General features: G+C 40.9%; 1 protein-coding gene across 1 annotated transcript in view; it reads left to right on the forward strand.

The window, feature by feature from the left end:
- CLCN6 (chloride voltage-gated channel 6) overlaps window positions 1-17,644 on the forward strand; it is a 49,463-nt gene extending 31,819 nt beyond the window's left edge. The window contains exons 13-23 of the mRNA XM_033921231.1: window positions 847-973; window positions 3,407-3,536; window positions 3,638-3,791; window positions 4,142-4,301; window positions 4,508-4,614; window positions 5,617-5,803; window positions 10,103-10,260; window positions 10,451-10,607; window positions 11,213-11,320; window positions 12,985-13,110; window positions 15,533-17,644. Of these exons, the coding sequence (XP_033777122.1) occupies window positions 847-973; window positions 3,407-3,536; window positions 3,638-3,791; window positions 4,142-4,301; window positions 4,508-4,614; window positions 5,617-5,803; window positions 10,103-10,260; window positions 10,451-10,607; window positions 11,213-11,320; window positions 12,985-13,110; window positions 15,533-15,619 (1,501 nt within the window). The 3' untranslated portion in view covers window positions 15,620-17,644. The remainder of the gene's footprint in view (window positions 1-846; window positions 974-3,406; window positions 3,537-3,637; window positions 3,792-4,141; window positions 4,302-4,507; window positions 4,615-5,616; window positions 5,804-10,102; window positions 10,261-10,450; window positions 10,608-11,212; window positions 11,321-12,984; window positions 13,111-15,532) is intronic.
- The last annotated feature ends 952 nt before the right edge of the window (window positions 17,645-18,596 follow it).

Here is an 18,596-nt window from a genome sequence, read left to right on the forward strand (position 1 = left end):
ATATAGATAGATTCGGGTAGGTAGGAAGGAGGGAGGGGGCTGCGCATGTTCCCTCCCTTAACCGCGGGCACAAGGCCATTCACTGCTCCACGGGGTGGTGGATGGCCTTGTCCCCGTACCTGCGGTGAGCACCTTTCCCCCCTCAAACGTTTGGTTACTTGCTGCTAGCCACGGGTAACATCCACCATGTCATTCTCTAGTTGTTATCTCTCAACGTGTTTGGTACTGAGTTCCAAAGGGTTGGAGCAACCACAGAAAAGATAGTTTTTCTCCTAGTATTTATATAGCTCAGGGATGAAATTGCTAATAAATTTTGATCAGAGGATCGAAGAGAACGTAATGAGGTATATGGAATCAAAAGTCTATTGACAAATTCCAGCTGGCCTGCTTTTCTAGTTTTAAAAGTCAGTAATAATGTTGTGGCTATGTTACTATTTGTGAACCTTGTGCTGTTGCAATATTGGTTCCTGCTTTTTGGATTTATGTATTGTGGTGTTTATGGTGTAAATAAACAATTACAAAAAAAAAGAAGATTATATTTGCAAACCTACATGGGATTTCAAGGGGAAGTACCTACAGAAAAAGCAGGGGGCAATGTCTGGGTATCTGACGTAAAGCTTGGGGATAAAAAGTTCTCATGGACTTTGCACCAACGCAGAGCAGTTTTGAAATTTGTGCCCAGACTTAAGTATAAATTTTATTAGGTGGTGATCGGAGTGTGAATGTACCATTTAATGAATTCTCTGGGTTGAATAGTTATTGGGCACTGACTGTATGTGATCCTTGGCGCTATAATACTTGCAGGTTTGGTTTGTCATGATTCTTTGACTCTCTCTTTCCTTGCAGAGTGCTGGAGAGTTTGCTCGTGGCTTTAGTCACTACCGTTATCATGTTTACTGGCTCAATGGTTTTAGGAGAATGCAGAAAATTATCTTTGCCTGCTCCTGGAGCTAATGACACCGATATCCCACAGGTAACCGTGCACTTTTAAAACAAATGTGTCTTTAGTACAATGCACGTTTATGCAGCGAACATGCAATCATTGTACATGTATGGCCCAGGCAAAGTGTGTGTTTCCTCTCCTCATCTAAGTGCAAGTCATTTAAGGTCACTGAAACTGGACTTTGCACTTCCAGAGCAGCATCTGTAATCTTTATTATTGTCCAAATCCAGTGGATTAGTTCAATTAAATTAACTTATTTTCTGCACATACAAAACTAATAATTTTTTTTTTTAATATTCTTTATTCATTTTCAAACTTACAATAAGTGTAACAATCTGTCCAAACAAATTAACAATAAATATATCACTTAATAATCATCAATGGTATAAATGATATGCTGTTATCTCCCACCCTTTCCTATTATATAATCAATACCTTATACAATAAGTAACAATAAAATTACCCCCTCTCACAATTGAACTTGTAAATTTAAGGGAAAAAATGTCATCTAATCAGTACAATACTTTGTTAATGGCTCCCACACATCCTGAAATTTCCTGAAACATCCCCCCTGTATTGCAATAAATCTCTCCATTTTATAAACATGACATAAGGAATTCCACCAAAAATTATAATTTAATTATGTATAATTTTTCCAATTATACGTAATTTGTTGAATGGCAACCCCAGTCATTATAAGTAATAATTTGTTATTATTTGTAGAAATCTGACTTTTTGCTCTCATTGCCATACCAAATAGCACAGTATCATATGATAATGCCACTGGGTTGTCTAGTAAACAATTAATTTGGTCCCAAATTGATTTCCAAAAATTCATAATAAATGGACAATAGAATAATAAATGATCTAAAAGTCCCTGCTTCGAGATGACAGTGCCAACATTTATTAGACTTAGAGCTATCCAATTTTTGTAACCGAACAGGGGTCTATGTAACAGAAAAAACAAGTTTGTCTCATAGATGCTGACGCTGTGCATCTCATCCTCCAAGTCCAAATTCGTGGCCATTGAGACGCAGTAATTTGATGCTTGATCTCAATGCTCCAAATGTCTCTCAGACCAGTGTTTGGTTTCTTTTTAATAAATCCTGTCAGCAATTTATACCACTGGGTGGCCTGGTGACCCAAGAAGTCCGCCTGAAAGCATAATGTAATGTAATGTAATTTATTTCTTATATACCGCTACATCCGTTAGGTTCTAAGCGGTTTGAAGAAAATATACATTAAGATTATAAATGAGAAGTAAGAAGGTACTTAAAAAATTCCCTTACTTACATAAGAACTCCATACTATATTGATTATTAAGGTTTTTCCAGTCAGGGAACCCCGCCTGAATGGCATGCTTCTGTTGCAACAATCTAAAACTTTCTGATTTATTAAAGCCATATTTATGTTGCAACTGTGAAAATTCAAACATTTTACCATTAGAAATAAAATCATCTATTAAACGTATTCCTGCTATCATCCACTGCTTCCAGGCGAGCCTTTCTCCGCCAATTTGAATCTTGGAGTTCAGCCATATAGATTGATTTGTAGATTTGTGAATTGGAATAGTTGTTAAATTACTTACATAACGCAATGTTTTCCATGTATCAGCTAATATTCTGTTATCTTTACTGTAACTAGGCATTTTGATACTGAGCACATGGCAAAGGCGTAATGGAGACATGAGTTGCCATTCTAGCCACAATCAATCTGGGAGTTTTTCCATGAGCTCTGGGAGGACCCAATACATACCCTGGCACAAAATATAGGCTTTATGATACCTATAAAAATTGGGAAAATTTACCCCTCCCTCTGAAATTGGTCTTTGTAAAGATACCAAGGCCACTCTAGGAGTTTTACCCAGCCAAATAAATTTTATAAGAATGCTATTTAATTTTTTATAAAAGGAACCTTGAAAATAAGCTGGCAACATACCCATCTGATAACAAACCACAGGCAAAATCATCATCTTGATAGTTTGGACTCTCCCCCACCATGAAAGATGTAAAGGATTCCATTGCTCACACATTTCTGTAACCTTCTGTAATAACGATTTTTCATTGTTTCTTCCATATTTTTAATCCAAATGCCTAAATACTTTATTCCATCCTCCCTCCAAAGAAAGGGGAATGAATCAAACAAACCTTTTGTACAATGGACATTGAGTGGAAGAATTTCTGATTTACTCCAATTTATCTTATAAAACTAATAATTTTATGTTTAATGCAGATTACTGAATAAAAACGCCATACGTGAGAACACATCATTGTAGAAACCAGAAATATGCAGTGCTGTTGGCACTAGCACAGTTCTCGCCACTGAGGCGTGGTGATGCTGGTTACTGTAAACATACTGGGGCTAGGGAGGGTTGGAAATAGTCTCCCTCTGGTCTGGAATTCCAGTTATCATTGACCCATTTGTAACCTTCATTTCCGGGACGCATCTAACTATCTTGATCAGGTATCTTCATCTGAGGCCGTGAATTCCAGCATTAGAACCTTCTTCTGTCCAAATGAGACGTACAATGACATGGCCACGCTTTTCTTCAACACCCAGGAGTCGGCTATCCTGCAGCTCTTTCACCAGGACGGTGAGTATTCGCCGCTTCTGCCAGTGGCGTTGCAGAGCTTCTCTTTCTCCCTTCAGTGCTGAGTGCAGTAAGCTGCTGTATTTTCTGCTGTTCTCTTCCAGGCACTTTCAGTCCTGTTACGCTGTCCTTATTCTTTGGACTTTATTTCCTTCTCTCCTGCTGGACATATGGGGTTTCTGTGCCTAGCGGTCTCTTTGTACCATCCCTGCTCTGTGGTGCAGCTTTTGGACGTCTTGTTGCGAACCTTCTTAAAGGGTACATTTTGTTTTCTCTGAAAGGCGTGTTTAAGGTGTATGGAGGTATCTGGAGAGGATGATTTGTTAATGGGTGGGTGGGGGCACCTTGTGTGGATATTCCTGAAAGGGGGTTATAGATAGATTGAGTGGCTATGTGGTTGTCAGGAGTCTAGATGTAGATTTATCTGAGTGGAAGATGTCTTTATGGATGTTTCAGAAGTCCACCTGCCTAAGGCAAAAGGTGCATACGTAGAGGCTGTAGGTACAAATGTGGTGGTATGTGTGCACATGTAGGTGAGGATTGTGTGTATATATGGAGGAGGCCTATTGGATTTGGCTTGACATGTTGTGTGATCTTCCCTTTCCTAGTTACATAGGACTGGATCACATCTACTCTGGTACCTTTGCTCTGATTGGTGCTGCAGCATTCCTGGGGGGTGTGGTTCGCATGACCATTAGCCTGACTGTCATCCTGGTAGAATCCACTAATGAGATCACTTATGGTTTGCCTATAATGATAACACTGATGGTAAGGTGTTTTTTTTCGTTGTTTTTTATTTTTGCTCCCTTCCCCACCCCAAAATGTGATCCATGGCTGGTTTGTGGTATTCAGCTACCAGGTGTACAGGGTGTCTATATGTACAGTGTAGAGTTATTGTCTTACTTGCTGGCCTTCCATCTTCTATCTACAGTTTTCCTCATCACCTTATATTGCTGTCTTCTTCCCTTTTCCAGGTGGCAAAATGGACAGGCGATTTCTTTAACAAGGGGATTTATGATATCCATATAGGTTTACGTGGTGTGCCGCTGCTAGAATGGGAAACTAGACCAGAAATGGACAAGTGAGAAAAATTATTTCAGTGGATTTGTGTCTTAGAGTGAGTTATGAGGTTTAGTAAACAACTGGGCTGGGGCCTTTAATGTCCGATTGATGGGAAAATGGTTGAATATCTTATTTAAAGGCATATAAATATTTTTCTCTCGTCTTATTTGAACTGTTTTTTTGCATGTCCTTAGGAATCGGACACCTAGAGTGATTTTTTTTTTTTTTTTTTAATCTGTTTCAGGACTGTGGGCTTGAATCTATGTTGGGCTCTTTGTAGGTCACAATGGCCATGGTGGTCTTTGAAACTCCATTATAGCAGCATCTTGCATTTTTAGTTCTAGAGGCCAATCAAATATTAGTTTCAGCAAGAAACGGGCCTGAAATTCAAGTTCTGTCTTTTTTTGGCTAAAAATGCCACAAACCCCTCCCCCCCATCACCACAACTCCACACACGCATGAACAAAAAGCAGGCCCTGCTCTAACTCCCCTCCTAAGACCTAAACCCCGGTGGTCTAGTGACCTGGTTGGGTCAGGAGCAATCCCCAGGCATTCCTGCCTTTGCCGGCGCTGCAGGATGTTACGACAAATCATTTTGACTGTGGACACTAATTTGGACACTAGACCACCAGGATTTTTAAGGTAGACCCAGCTGTGGGCGGGGGAATGATTTTGTTCAGAGAGTGTGGCTCACTTTTATACGCATGAGGAGAGGGACATGTCTTTACAGTTTTCAATTTTGGCGTCAGCTGAAATCTCAGAGTAAGTTCTGATTTGCAGATTTGGTTTTTGGCTGAACCCAAAATTAAAAAACGGTTTTGGTCACCCTCTGATTGGTTCATTATATGGCATTATAGCCTGCAAAGTACAGAATCGGGGTGTATGGATAACCCTTCAGCCATGCACATGTTGTACATGACTTCTGTCTTGAGTACTAGCCCACCGTGGATTCAGGCCATTGTATACATTTTTTTACTCTCTACCATAGATATTGCTGAAGGCAATCTCCTTTCTGTTCCAGGCTGAGAGCCAGTGATATTATGGAGCCCAATCTGACCTATGTGTATCCCCACACCCGGATTCAGTCCCTAGTTAGTATTCTGCGCACCACAGCACATCATGCCTTTCCTGTAGTGACGGAGAACCGTGCTAATGAGAGGGAGTTCATGAAGGGCAATCAGCTAATCAGCAATAACATTAAATATAAGGTAAGATCATGTGTCATGTGGAAGAGTACCTGATGCAATTCTTCTCAACCCTCCTCTGGAACCTCACTTAGCCCGTCAGGCTTTCAGGGTTACCGTAAAGCCTGACGGGCTTTACGGTATACATAGGATAAATATGCTTACAAGGTGACCCGTCAAATGCGTGCAGGATATTGGTGCGCCGACAATTCAGCCCCGACACATGCGCGCCGCCCTATTCCTTCTGTTTTCTGTTCTCTGGGACAGGGCACTCCCCCACACACTGTCATTCGGAGGGGGTTGGCGCTCTCGTTTAGGGGGGAGAATCCCCACCACTACACTTAGAACTCGATTACAACTCGCACTCTCATTCTAACGTGGATGTGGGAACCTTTTACAATTACATACTCTCACGCTCTTGGGGGGGGGTGCTCAATGCCGACGCGCTCTAAATTCAAAGATTGCCACAACCCCCCCCCCCCCAACTACACTTACCATTTCGCCCCGACAATTCCGTTTCCTTCATGTGCGCACTTGTCACTGCGCACACGTTTGACTGAGCGGAATTGGCGCACCATGTCCTTCGCGCAAAGGTCAGTTTACCACATACAATGTACATCCATATATAGTTTCAAGTTTTAAGTTTCAAGTTTTATTAAATTTGATAAATCGCTTATTAAATACTAAGCGAGTAACAATTAAAAATATGTTATGTACAACCTTAAGAAGGGGGGTAAGAGACCACTAACAGACAATACAGACGAACTGAGGTACATGAGGAAGGAATAAAGGTGGGTAAAAGTTACAAATTGCAGTTTCTCAGGAGAGAAGAAAACGAAAATCTAGTAGGGGAAAAAAACGTTAGGATTGGGTTTTTAAAAAGTTATTTTAAAAAGTAAAAGAAACTTTACAATGAAATTTATTATAATCAAATTAAACTGATTTAAAAGAAGAATGTGTTTTAGATATTAAAATAAGCTTTAAAAAGGAATGTTTTTAGGTTGGTTTTAAATAAGTTCAGGTCTTTAACTTCTCTGATATATAAAGGGAGAGTATTCCAGGTAAGAGGGGCCATAACTGAAAATATGTCGTGACGTCTGGTTCCAATGATCTTCAAAGAAGGAACCGTAAGCAACCCTTGTGTTGTGGATCTTAAGGAACGAGTCGAGTTATATGGAATTAAAAATCGGTCTATAAATTGAGGTTCATTACTGGATAATGTTTTAAATGTTAGAAGTAATATTTTGTACCTTCTTACTTCTCATTTATAATCTTAATGTATATTTTCTTCAAACCGCTTAGAACCTAACGGATGTAGCGGTATATAAGAAATAAATTACATTACATTACATTACATTTGTAGGTTATTCGTTGATTAATAGGAAGCCAATGTGAGTCTATTAAAAAAGGTGTTACATGATCGTATTTTTTGCCGTTGTGAATGATTTTAATTGCAGTATTTTGAATTATTTGCAAACGTTTTTTTTCTTTTTGAGTAATATTTAACAAGAGTGAATTGCAGTAATCTAATTTGGATATGACTAGGGAGTGTATTAAAATGTTCAATGATTTCGGTTCTAGGAATTTAGACATAGAGCGGATTAAGCGCAAACGAAAAAAGCAACATTTTACCACATTACCAAATCTATCTCATACTTATGTATAACCCAACTGGCTAGATGGCCCTCCAGGAGAGGAATGAGGAGCATTGCCTTAATGATTCAAATCCCACTGACACTTTGCCACCTTGGATAAGTCACTTCGTCTTTCATTGCCTCAGGTACAAGAAGACTGTTAAGCCAGTTTTGGCTGGGAATAACTCATGTCACTTTGAGTTGTGATTTTGATAAAAGAAAAATAAATCTAGGCCTTGGGAGTGTAATAAGTACAAGTGCAGATTTTAGGAAGCAGTATTTCAGCAGCACAGGCCTATCAGCTTAAAGAATAGATCACATGTGACATGCTGCAAAAAGAGCCGAACAAAAGACCTGGCACTAAAGAAGTGAAGAAAGCGATAGGTGATAAGAAGAATTCTTTCAAGAAATGGAAAAAGGGCAAAACCGAGGAGAACTGGAAAGAACACAGGAAGTATCAAAAAGAATGTCACCTCGTGGTTAAAAAAGCAAAAAGAGAATATGAAGAGAGGCTTGCCAGGGAAGCATGAAATTTCAAACCGTTCTTCACATATGTTAAAGGGAAGCAGCCGGCTAGGGAGGAGGTGGGACCGCTGGATGACGGAGATAGGAAGGAAGTGGTGAAGAAGGAGAAAGAAGTGGCGGAAAGACTAAACATGTTCTCTTCGTCAGTATTTACAAAAGAGGACACAGCTAATATACCTGATCTTGAACAAATCTTCAAAGGAGACCAAGCAGAAAAATTAACATCCATGGAAGTAAACCTCGAAGACGTACACAGGCAGATAGAAAAATTAAAAACTGACAAATCACCAGGCCCAGACGGAATCCACCTTAGGGTACTGAAAGAACTAAAGGAGGAAATAGCGGAACTACTACAGCAAGTCTGTAATCTATCCCTGAAAACAGGCGTGATCCCGGAGGATTGGAAGATAGCCAATGTTACGCCCATCTTTAAAAAGGGATTGAGAGGTGACCTGGGGAACTACAGACCGGTAAGTCTGACCTCGGTTCCGGGGAAAATGGCGGAAGCACTGATAAAAGATAGCATCGAGGAGCATCTAGAAAGGAATAAACTTATGATAACAAGCCAACATGGCTTCTGCAAGGGAAGATCGTACCTGAAGAACTTATTGCACTTCTTTGAAGGAATTAACAAAAGGATGGACAAAGGGGACCCCCAGAGACATCGTATACTTAGACTTCCAAAAAGCCTTTGACAAGGTATCCCTTGAACGCCTACTTCGGATAATGAAGAACCATGGGGTGGAAGGAGACGTACACAGATGGATCAAGAATTGATTGGAAGGTAGGAAGCAGAGGGTAGGAGTGAAGGGCCACTACTCAGACTGGAGGAGGGTCATGAGTGGTGTTCCGCAGGGGTCGGTGCTTGGACCGCTGCTATTCAATGTATTTATAAATGATCTAGAAACAGGGATGAAGTGCGAAGTAATAAAATTTGCAGATGACACAAAATTATTTAATGGGGCTAGGACTATAGAAGACTTCGAAGATTTACGAAGGGACTTGAACTAACTAGGGGAGTGGGCGACAAGATGGCAGATGAAGTTTAATGTAGAGAAATGTAAAGTCTTGCACGTAGGAAACAGAAACCCGAGGTACAGCTACACGATGGGAGGGCTGTCATTGAGTGAGAGTACCCAAGAAAGGGACTTGGGGGTAATAGATGGACAAGACAATGAAGCCGTCGGCACAGTGCGCAGCGGCCGCTAAGAAAGCGAATAGAATGCTAGGTATAATCAAGAAAGGTATTACAACCAGAACGAAAGAAAGTTATCCTGCCGTTGTATCGGGCGATGGTACGCCCACATCTGGAGTACTGCGTCCAATATTGGTCGCCGTACCTAAAGAAGGATATGGCGATACTCGAGAGGGTTCAGAAGAGAGCGACACACTTGATAAAAGGTATGGAAAACCTTTCATACGCTGAAAGATTGGAGAAACTGGGGCTCTATTCCCTGGAGAAGCGGAGACTTAGAGGGGATATGATAGAGACTTACAAAATCATGAAGGGCATAGAGAAAGTGGAGAGGGACAGATTCATCAAATTTTCGAAAACTACAAGAACGAGAGGGCATTCAGAAAAAAGGGAACAGATTCAGAACCAATGCTAGGAAGTTCTTCTTCACCCAACAGGTGGTGAACACTTGGAATGCGCTTCCAGAGGGCGTGATAGGACAGAGTGCGTTTTTGGGGTTCAAGAAGGGATTGGATGATTTCCTGAAGGAAAAGGGAATAGAAGGGTATAGATAGAGGATTACTATACAGATCCTGGACCTGATGGGCTGTCGCATGAGCGGACTGCTGGGCATGATGGACCTCTGGTCTGACCCAGCAGAGGCATTACTTATGTTCTTATGTTTATGTTTTTTAACCCAGTGTTTCCACTTATGCTTTATAGCCAGCAGTCCTGTTGTAAAAACGGATCTTCATCTCCTATAAAGGTGCTTGTGTCAGAGTTTCCAAAAGCTCCTGTTTTATAAGGCAACCTGTATAAAATAGGCACCCAGAGCTATCCTCAAAGGTGGTGCACAATCTTATGCAGTGTTGTAATTGTTGGTTTCTATGCATAAAATTCTTTAAAATTATCCCCTTGTTTGGAAGTAATCCCTAAGCACTGGTTTCTCTTGTTTGTTGTCTCCCCTCCCCCTACACACACACACTGCAGAAATCCAACATTTTGACCCGAGCTGGGGAGCAGCGTAAACGGAGCCAGTCCATGAAGTCTTACCCCTCCAGTGAACTGCGCAACATGTGTGATGAAAATATTTCAGCGGTGGAACCAGATGAGAAGGAGGACTTATTACAACAGATGCTGGAGCGCAGGTGACCTTCCCTGTGCTCTTTGCTGTAGTGCTTTACTTTGCAAAACACTGAAAATATACTGTACATTGATTTTTTTATTATTATTATTATTTTTTTTTTGGTTTCCTTCATTTTTGCTTGACCTTGGTTCATTCCTAACTGCAGATGCTTCTTGGCATTTTATCCTTCCATCTGTCTTCTGATTATTTAGATATACTCCTTACCCTAATCTCTACCCTGACCAGTCACCAAGTGAAGAGTGGACTATGGAGGAGCGCTTTCGACCTTTGACCTTTCATGGACTGATCTTGCGGTCTCAGTTGGTCACCTTATTGGTTCGAGGGGTTTGCTACTCTGAGAATCAATCAGTAAGTTTTTATATTCACTCTCTTTGAGTCCTGGGGTATGTTATGTATATTCTCTCACCCTCTGTGTTCTGAGGGACAAAGAGGATGTCCTTGCTCACTGAGTAGCCTATTGGTTAGAACAGGATATTGAGAACCAGAATAGCCAGGGTTCCAGATCCTTCTCCCTCCTCCCCCCCCCGGTGCTCTTTGGGCAAGTCACTTCATCTTCCACTTCCTCAGGTACAATTTAGATGATAGGTTCCTATTCAAAAGGGCTTACAAACAGTACCTGGATTTGTAACTTCCTTAAACCCAGATTTTGGAAGACAAGTAATCAAATTTGGATTTTAGATTCTTTTTTTCCATTTAATTATATATATTTTTGTTTAGTTTTGCTGTTTTATCCATTTGTTGTTTTTAGTGAGTCTTGTAATTCTGGGACTGGCTATGCTGGTTTTGTTTGGGAAGGAGGGGGAACTTACAGGAACTGTGAACATTGTACTTAAATTTATCTGTACAGAAAGTAGGGGGGGAAGTAAAAATCAGAATACTCTTTTATTTAGTTAGCTTTTATGAAGGTGAGCTTGTATTTTCTGAATAACTAGTATATCTGATATGCTTTGCAGAGTGCCAGCCAACCTCGTCTGTCGCATGCAGAGATGGCTGAAGATTACCCACGATTCCCTGATATCCATGACCTGGATCTGACACTCTTAAACCCACGCATGATTCTGGTAAGCAGTTCTCTTCTATGGTTTCTAGACTGCTTGCTTATGGTCTATGACCTTGCAGCATTCCTATACCTGTCTCTAGTCAACAGTTTTGCAATGTACAGTAAACCCTCGATTATCCGGACCTTGTTTATCCGGACTTTGGATTTAACGGACCGTTCCCCGGTGACTACAACTCCCAGTTTGCAATGTATCACCCTCTTCAGCGACGCTCTTCGAGTGACACCAGTGCAGTGTTCGGGGGCTGAGCAGCCACTTCCCAAAGGAAAAGAAGGGCTTTTCTAGTAATAACCACTCCCCCCCCGGAGGAAGGGAGTTATTCACGGAGGGAGGGATATTTGGATTTTCCAGACAATCGCGTTAACATACACCCCTCCCCTCCAAACAGTCCATTAAATCGAAGGTTTACTGTATTTATCCCTGATCCACAACAGCAATGCTGTCATATTTTGGAGCCTAGTTTCCTCAGTGTATAAGCTTCTTTGATCACTGGAAAAACTCTCTGGCAGTGCTGTACCACTGACCTCGATGATTTCTTACTGTCTATTCTAATAAACTACTACTGCAATGCAGGATTTCTGTCAACATCACACTGCTCTTGTTCTTAGGTCCAGAAATTTCTATCGCCACAACTACTTAGGGGTTCCCCCCCACCCTTATTTTTGGTCCCTTCTCAGCCTATTTCAACCTAATCATTTCAGCCACAGTCCTTTGGCTGGTGGATATACAGGCCCAGATTCTCAAAACTTTAACGCCATCACGCCCAGCAGTGGGCACATGCAAATTTAGCGAATCTTCGCAGCTGTCCGCCGACCTGATTTGCATGTGCGAGTTTTTGAGAATGTCTTGCTTTTTTTTTTTTTTTTCAATTCGCTATCAAAACGGCTGCATTAGCAGACTGTCGCTTTTTAACGCAAGTTTTTGAGAATCCTGGCCACAGTATGTTAAATTTCTATTTGGAGATTTTCAGTCGTGGTCCTTAAATCTGGCCATTAGGTGTTGCTATTGTGTATCGACTGGGGACCCCCCAGAGGCTATGAATGTCCATTCTGCAGTAGCCCAAGCCTTGGTTGGAAGGAGGATTTAGAAACATAGAAACATCATGGCAGATAAAAGCCAAATAGCCCATCTAGTCTGCCCATCCACAGTAACCATTATCTCCTTGTGGCAATTCACGGTACTGCCATTGATCTATGAGGCTTGCATTCTCTTTCAAAATTAAATAAAACCAAATATTTGTTAAACAATGTAAAGCAAGAATAGTCATGTTCATCCTTACTAAGTTATTTTTCAGAGTTTAAATTGATCCCTTTGCCTTATGGGTTTTGAAGAAAACTGGATTTTTTTGCAGGCAGTGATACCTTTTATTAGACTGATATCAGAAATACCCTGTATTGATGCCAGTGTGAGTTTTTAAGATCAGATAAATACCTCCTTTGTGTTCTATAAAGAATTGGCTACTAGGGCTGTCAACACTTTGTCAGTTTCAAGGCACACATTGTGATTTCATCAAGCTCCGTGGAGCTTTTGACTGCATGGTTTCAGCGTGGGCTTTTCAGTAATTGTTAATAATTATTTTTATATATACATTGATATGGTTAAACTTCTTTGTTATTGAGAAAATAACATATTTTTAGTCATATCTTGTACTTTCCACTTCTTGACAGGATGTCACCCCTTACATGAACCCTTCTTCCTTCACCGTGTCACCCAATAGTCACGTATCCCAGGTCTTCAACCTCTTCAGAACCATGGGCCTACGGCACTTGCCGGTGGTGAATGCAGTGGGGGAGGTGAGTCATTACATTACATTAGTGATTTCTATTCCACCTGTGCCTTGCGGTTCTAAGCAGATTACAAATTTAGTAGTCTGGACATTTCCAGGAGCGTTACAGAACAAAGAAGTAAGTATATAATAGGTTACGATGATGAGTAATAATACATTCGGGATACAGTAGTGAGTTACACAACGTTGAAGGAAGCAGTTTTCTGGTTACAGACGGTGATTTCTTGTATAGGTTTCTGACTATGTAATGGGGAAATGGTTTGAAGAATTGACTAGGTGTTGCTGTGGTGGTGGTGTTCATGAGAGAATATTCTAGTGCTATAGGAGTGAGGTTAGAATGATGGGAAGTGTTTTTTGAAAAGATGAGTTTTGATTTCTTTTCGGAATACTTTAATGTCTGTTGTTTTGATCAGCAGCTTGGAGATGGTGGGGTCAATTTTCGTTGCCTGTGTCGCTAGAAGGTTATCGTATATTTTCTTGCGTCGGGTACCATCTCCAATTACTGCTGAAAGAGGAAAGCAGTGATCGAGTGCATGTCATTGGGGTTTTAATCACACAGAACTGCTAGTAACTTAGAGGTATAAATGAGTTGATCACCCCTTTGTATCATTCCACTATCTCCTATTTTGCCAGGGTACTTAAGGCTAGATTCATCAACCTGCCCGATCGGGTCCGATCCGGGCAAGTCTGACGAATTATGGAAGATAAAATATGCAGATGGGGGTGATTGGAGGAACGCCCCCATCTGCCTGCATGGATCACTGTTGTCCGATCCGTGCACATGTGCAGACCATCTGTAGATGGTCTGCGCATGCCCGTCCAAGATGGGCATCTTTTTAACTTTTTAGTTTTTAGCCCTGCTAGCCTGTGGTTTTAACCCGCTTTAAACCCGCTGGTTAAAATCACGGGCTCGCAGGGCGGGGAAGGGCAGGAGAAATTTGGGGAAGATCGAGGCAGAGCAGGGCGGCATTTGTGGGGAAGATCAGGGCAGCATGCGGGGCGAGCAGCAGGAGAGATTGCAGAGCAGGGCTTCCAGTTGGAAAGACGTTTTGACTGGTCCCCAGCAGTCGCTTCTTCGGTTGATCGGCCTTCCCAGTTGGATCGGATTAATTGTGCTTGTGAATTGCATTCATGCCTACTTTGCATGCATTTCACCTCATTTGCATGCACAGATTCCAAGCTGATTGCAGCAGAGATAAGTGAATCAGGCCAGGAGGGAAATTTACTCCGTAAAGGGGTCGCAAACCGATCGGTACATGATCAGTTTGCTTTGTGAATCTAGCCCTTTGTCACAAGCAGTATAATAGGAAAACATGTTTCTAAATAAGCTATAGGATGGGGAGAAGGGTGTGCACAAGCACATAAATTTCCATTGCTAATGCTGTGCTATTTGACACTGAAAAGGAAGTAGTAGTAGTAGATTAATAAAGTTCATTCTTAAAGGTTATTGAGAGTTGCTACTACTACTATTAATTATTTCTATAGCGCTATCAGATGTACACAGCGCTGTACAGCGTCGCAAAGAAGAAGAAGAAAACAGTCCCTGCTCGAAAGAGCTTACAATCTAAACAGCCAAGACAGACAAACAGAATGTCATGGATACAGTTAAGGGGAACGGTTAATCTGCTGGCTGGGTTGGAGGGCAGAGGGGAGTACAGGACAATCAAGCCATTATGACATCACTGATGAGGTTGGCTCTTATTGGTGGAATGAGGCATTATGACATCACGATCTCAACTTTCTCTGTTTCCCAAAGACAAACAGGATGTCATGGATAAAGTTAAGGGGAATGGTTAATCAGCGGGCTTGGATGGAGGGCAGAGGAATAGGGGAGCATCAATCGTTGTTCCACAGTTGGTCAAAATATCAGCCAACAATGACTCACATGGTCTTAGCGACCATGTTTTATGCATCTAGCCCTGAATGTACTATACCTGCAGTGCATGTGAGTTTGTTTGGTTGTTTTTTTTAATTAGACCATGTCTAGCTATTTTTCAGCACTTATTTAACATAAAAGCACTTCTATTTTCTGGTTGCTCTTGTTTTGTGCCCTCCCTCTACCCCAGGGATCTCAAAGTCCCTCCTTGAGGGCCGCAATCCAGTCGGGTTTTCAGGATTTCCCAATGAATATGCATGAGATCTATGTGCATGCACTGCTTTCAATGCATATTCATTGGGGAAATCCTGAAAACCTGACTGGATTGCGGCCCTCAAGGAGGGACTTTGAGTCCCCTGCTCTACCCCCATATGGATAGCTACATATATAAAGGTCTGCCTGAATACATCTCCCTAGTTCCGTTTTACTTATGAGGATATGAATGTATATATACATGCTTTTTCCTCAACATGCTCCATGTTCATACCCTGTGCAATGTTGAAGCTACTTTGTGAGTTAGTAACTCTTTCAAGATTATTCTATTCGTTTTTAGATTGTTGGAATAATCACAAGGCACAACCTGACCAATGAATTCCTTCAAGCTAGGTTGAGACAGCACTGCTTGACCTCTGGCCTTTGACGTCTGACCGACAAAATCAACTTCCTCTAAGGACATGTGCATACATTCCACAGCAGTATGCCCAGGACAGAGCTTTTGCACTCATTCAGGACAGAAATGAAGGTCTGAAAATGTTTGCAGCATTACATACCTTGTCATCTGCTCATTAGCCCAGGTGTAAAGGGTTTTCTTGATGATGAAACTGTAATACTGTTCTGACCTGGATCCATTTCTTTTTTCCTTCCCTACCTCATTCTCTCTTCAAAAAGAGATTTTTTTTTTTAAGTTATTTGTTATTTATATTTTGTATTTGCCTTTCTCCTCCATTGCTTGGAAAAAAATTTGTATAATAAAAATCACAGTGAAACCATTTCCAAAAGGGTCAACCTCATCTGCTTCGCCTGGAAGCTATTCCTTTTACTGTTTTTTCTCTCTACTTCTTACATCCTTCTCTGAATAGGAAAACTGTTCAATTTGAAATACTTTGAGTGCATGTGAATAGATCTTACTTCAGATAAATCATCTGAAGAATAAGCTCTTCTAACTCAAATCATTTCATAGACTTTGGATTCTCATGAGAAGCAATTATATGGCTCTCCTTCTGATTCCATTGCAGTTGGGGACCAGGTCATAAATTAGTGCTCACATACTGTGCCTTTTGCTCTCTGCTATAACACTGAATGCTGGTATGGTTAATGCCTTTAATGGTGCCTCTTTTTGCATTGTGTTTTGCTGTATAATAACAGCATCACCAGTTTCTTGTCTTTAAGCGGCACGTGTCTGGTCCAGCCCTTGCATCGACTGTTGTGGTTCAAGTAAGCTCAGGATTGTTAAACAGGAAATTCTAATTATACTGTGGGACCATGGAGAGAATGTGGCATTCCAGTTAGTTTTGACGTGAATGATCATTAACTCCAGTGTTGCCATTATATAGAACTTTAATTTTGAAATCTGTGATATTGCCCTTCTTGATTTAGTTTAATTCTATATAAGGTGGCATATATATATATATATATATATATATATATATATTCCACCTTATTTTATCAGAAACAGCACAAGCTCTTAGCATGTTTTTTTTTTTCTTGCTGTTCTATTCTTGTCATTGTCTCCCCTCTTTTCTTTCCTTTCTTGTATTACTTTTTTTCCCTTTGTCTCTAGGCTATGGATGAAAACCTAAGCATGACATCCTGTATCGTACAGAAAATCTAACCAGGGAACTGCAGTTCTTAACTAGACCCTAGTTTCCTTTTTAAAGTGGTTTATCGGTGTAAAATGGAGGTTTAGATCAGGACCTCTTCAATTATTTTAGGAACACGAACAACAGAATTTCTACAGTAGAGTCGCCTGATTGCATTTGTTGATTGCTATGTACTGTAGTCAGAGGTAAAGAAGCGATTTTACGTTTAGTAAACATGTCCCAGCACTTATTTTTTCCAAGCTGCTTTTTTTGGAAAGGATGACTTTCACCAGATGACTGGAAGTAGTCTGTCTAGCATAAGGACTATTTCTATGGGTTTGAAAGATGGGGGGGGGGAAACATATTACAAAGCAAACTTGAAATTGTACATTTTATAGCAAGGGCTTCACCCCCAGCGCAAAGTCCCCAAACTGTATAACCATCTGCTCCCTCACCGTGGATGGTTTCTCTTTCAGTATTTTGTTTGCACTGTTTATTGTTCAATGATATAAGCTAATTAATTTGTGTACATAAATTGTATATTTTTGTAGAAATATTTGATGTGGCAACATAATCATAATGTGTCTCAAAGATATCATGCCTATTCCTTAGCATAAAGTGTTTTGGTTTTGTTTTTTTTAACAAGTTAACTTTTTTCCCCATCCCTAAACCTTTGTATCTAATGAGCATGATACACTGGCTCTGTGGAACTATGTCACCTCTAGTTCCAGCCCTTCTAAATCAATTGTAGTTTAGTAACACAGTCTAAGGCTTGGTGTATCTCAGAAGCTGTTAAAAAAACTTTTTTTTTTTAAAGCAAGACTGAAAACCAGTCCACTGGACAACACATATTCCACCCCCCCCCCAAAAAAAAAAAAAAAAAATCAGTAAATGACACCCAAATTTGTGCACGATCCTGAGTTGCATGCGCAGCTAAATTAATCCATGAGCCATTAACTCTGATTGGCTGCTAATAATCAATTATGGGTATTGGCAATAATTTGGAGTTGTGCATGCAACTGCCTTTGTGCGATTGTAGAAAGAGCAGTTCTTAAATTCTCTTGTGCGCAACCCAAGAGGGGGCATGCCTATGGGTGGGAGGCACAGGTGCGTCATGAGCATTCCCAAAAGTTCCATGCAGTGTTATGGAATTGGGGTGGGGGATGCACACCAGGATTTACATCTGGTTTCATCAGGCATAAGTCCTGCTACCTAAGTTTAGTCATGGGAATTGGCACTAAGCTAGCACTAAATACTCACTTTTCCCAATGCCAGTTACTGGATCCGGTCCATAACAACTAGAGCTCAGTGCTATAACTAAGAGTCTAAGCCGTGGATTAAGCCTCTGTTCTGGAACCTGACGGGCAGGCTCTTATAGATATGTCACTAGGTATTGCTTTCATTCCAGCCTAAATACCTAATTCATTAATTATCATGTATTATCATTGCATGACCATTTGGAATGTAAATGCGTCACGTGACCATGTGTTTAAAAGTTCAAATAAAGTAGCACTTCACTATCATGGGGGCTGCTGCTGTGTTACTTTATCCTGTGAAAATGTCAGCAAGTTACTGGCTGTCAAGATGTCTGTCCTAGTCCAAAATAGAGAATGACACGGTGACAAAATTCATCACCGTTCCCGTCCCCGCGGATAACCACGGGAAACCATCTTCATGTCATTCTTTAAGGAAAGAGGGAAGAATCAGAGTATGAATGGCCACAACCACTGACCCGCAAGCTTTGCTTTGAATAATGCTGGTGTAGAAGGACAGAGGATGAAATAGACACTAGATAATGACATGGGTTTATTTCCCGCG

This window comes from Geotrypetes seraphini, chromosome 15 (genome assembly GCF_902459505.1).
Source record: "Geotrypetes seraphini chromosome 15, aGeoSer1.1, whole genome shotgun sequence".
Lineage (NCBI taxonomy): Eukaryota > Metazoa > Chordata > Amphibia > Gymnophiona > Dermophiidae > Geotrypetes > Geotrypetes seraphini.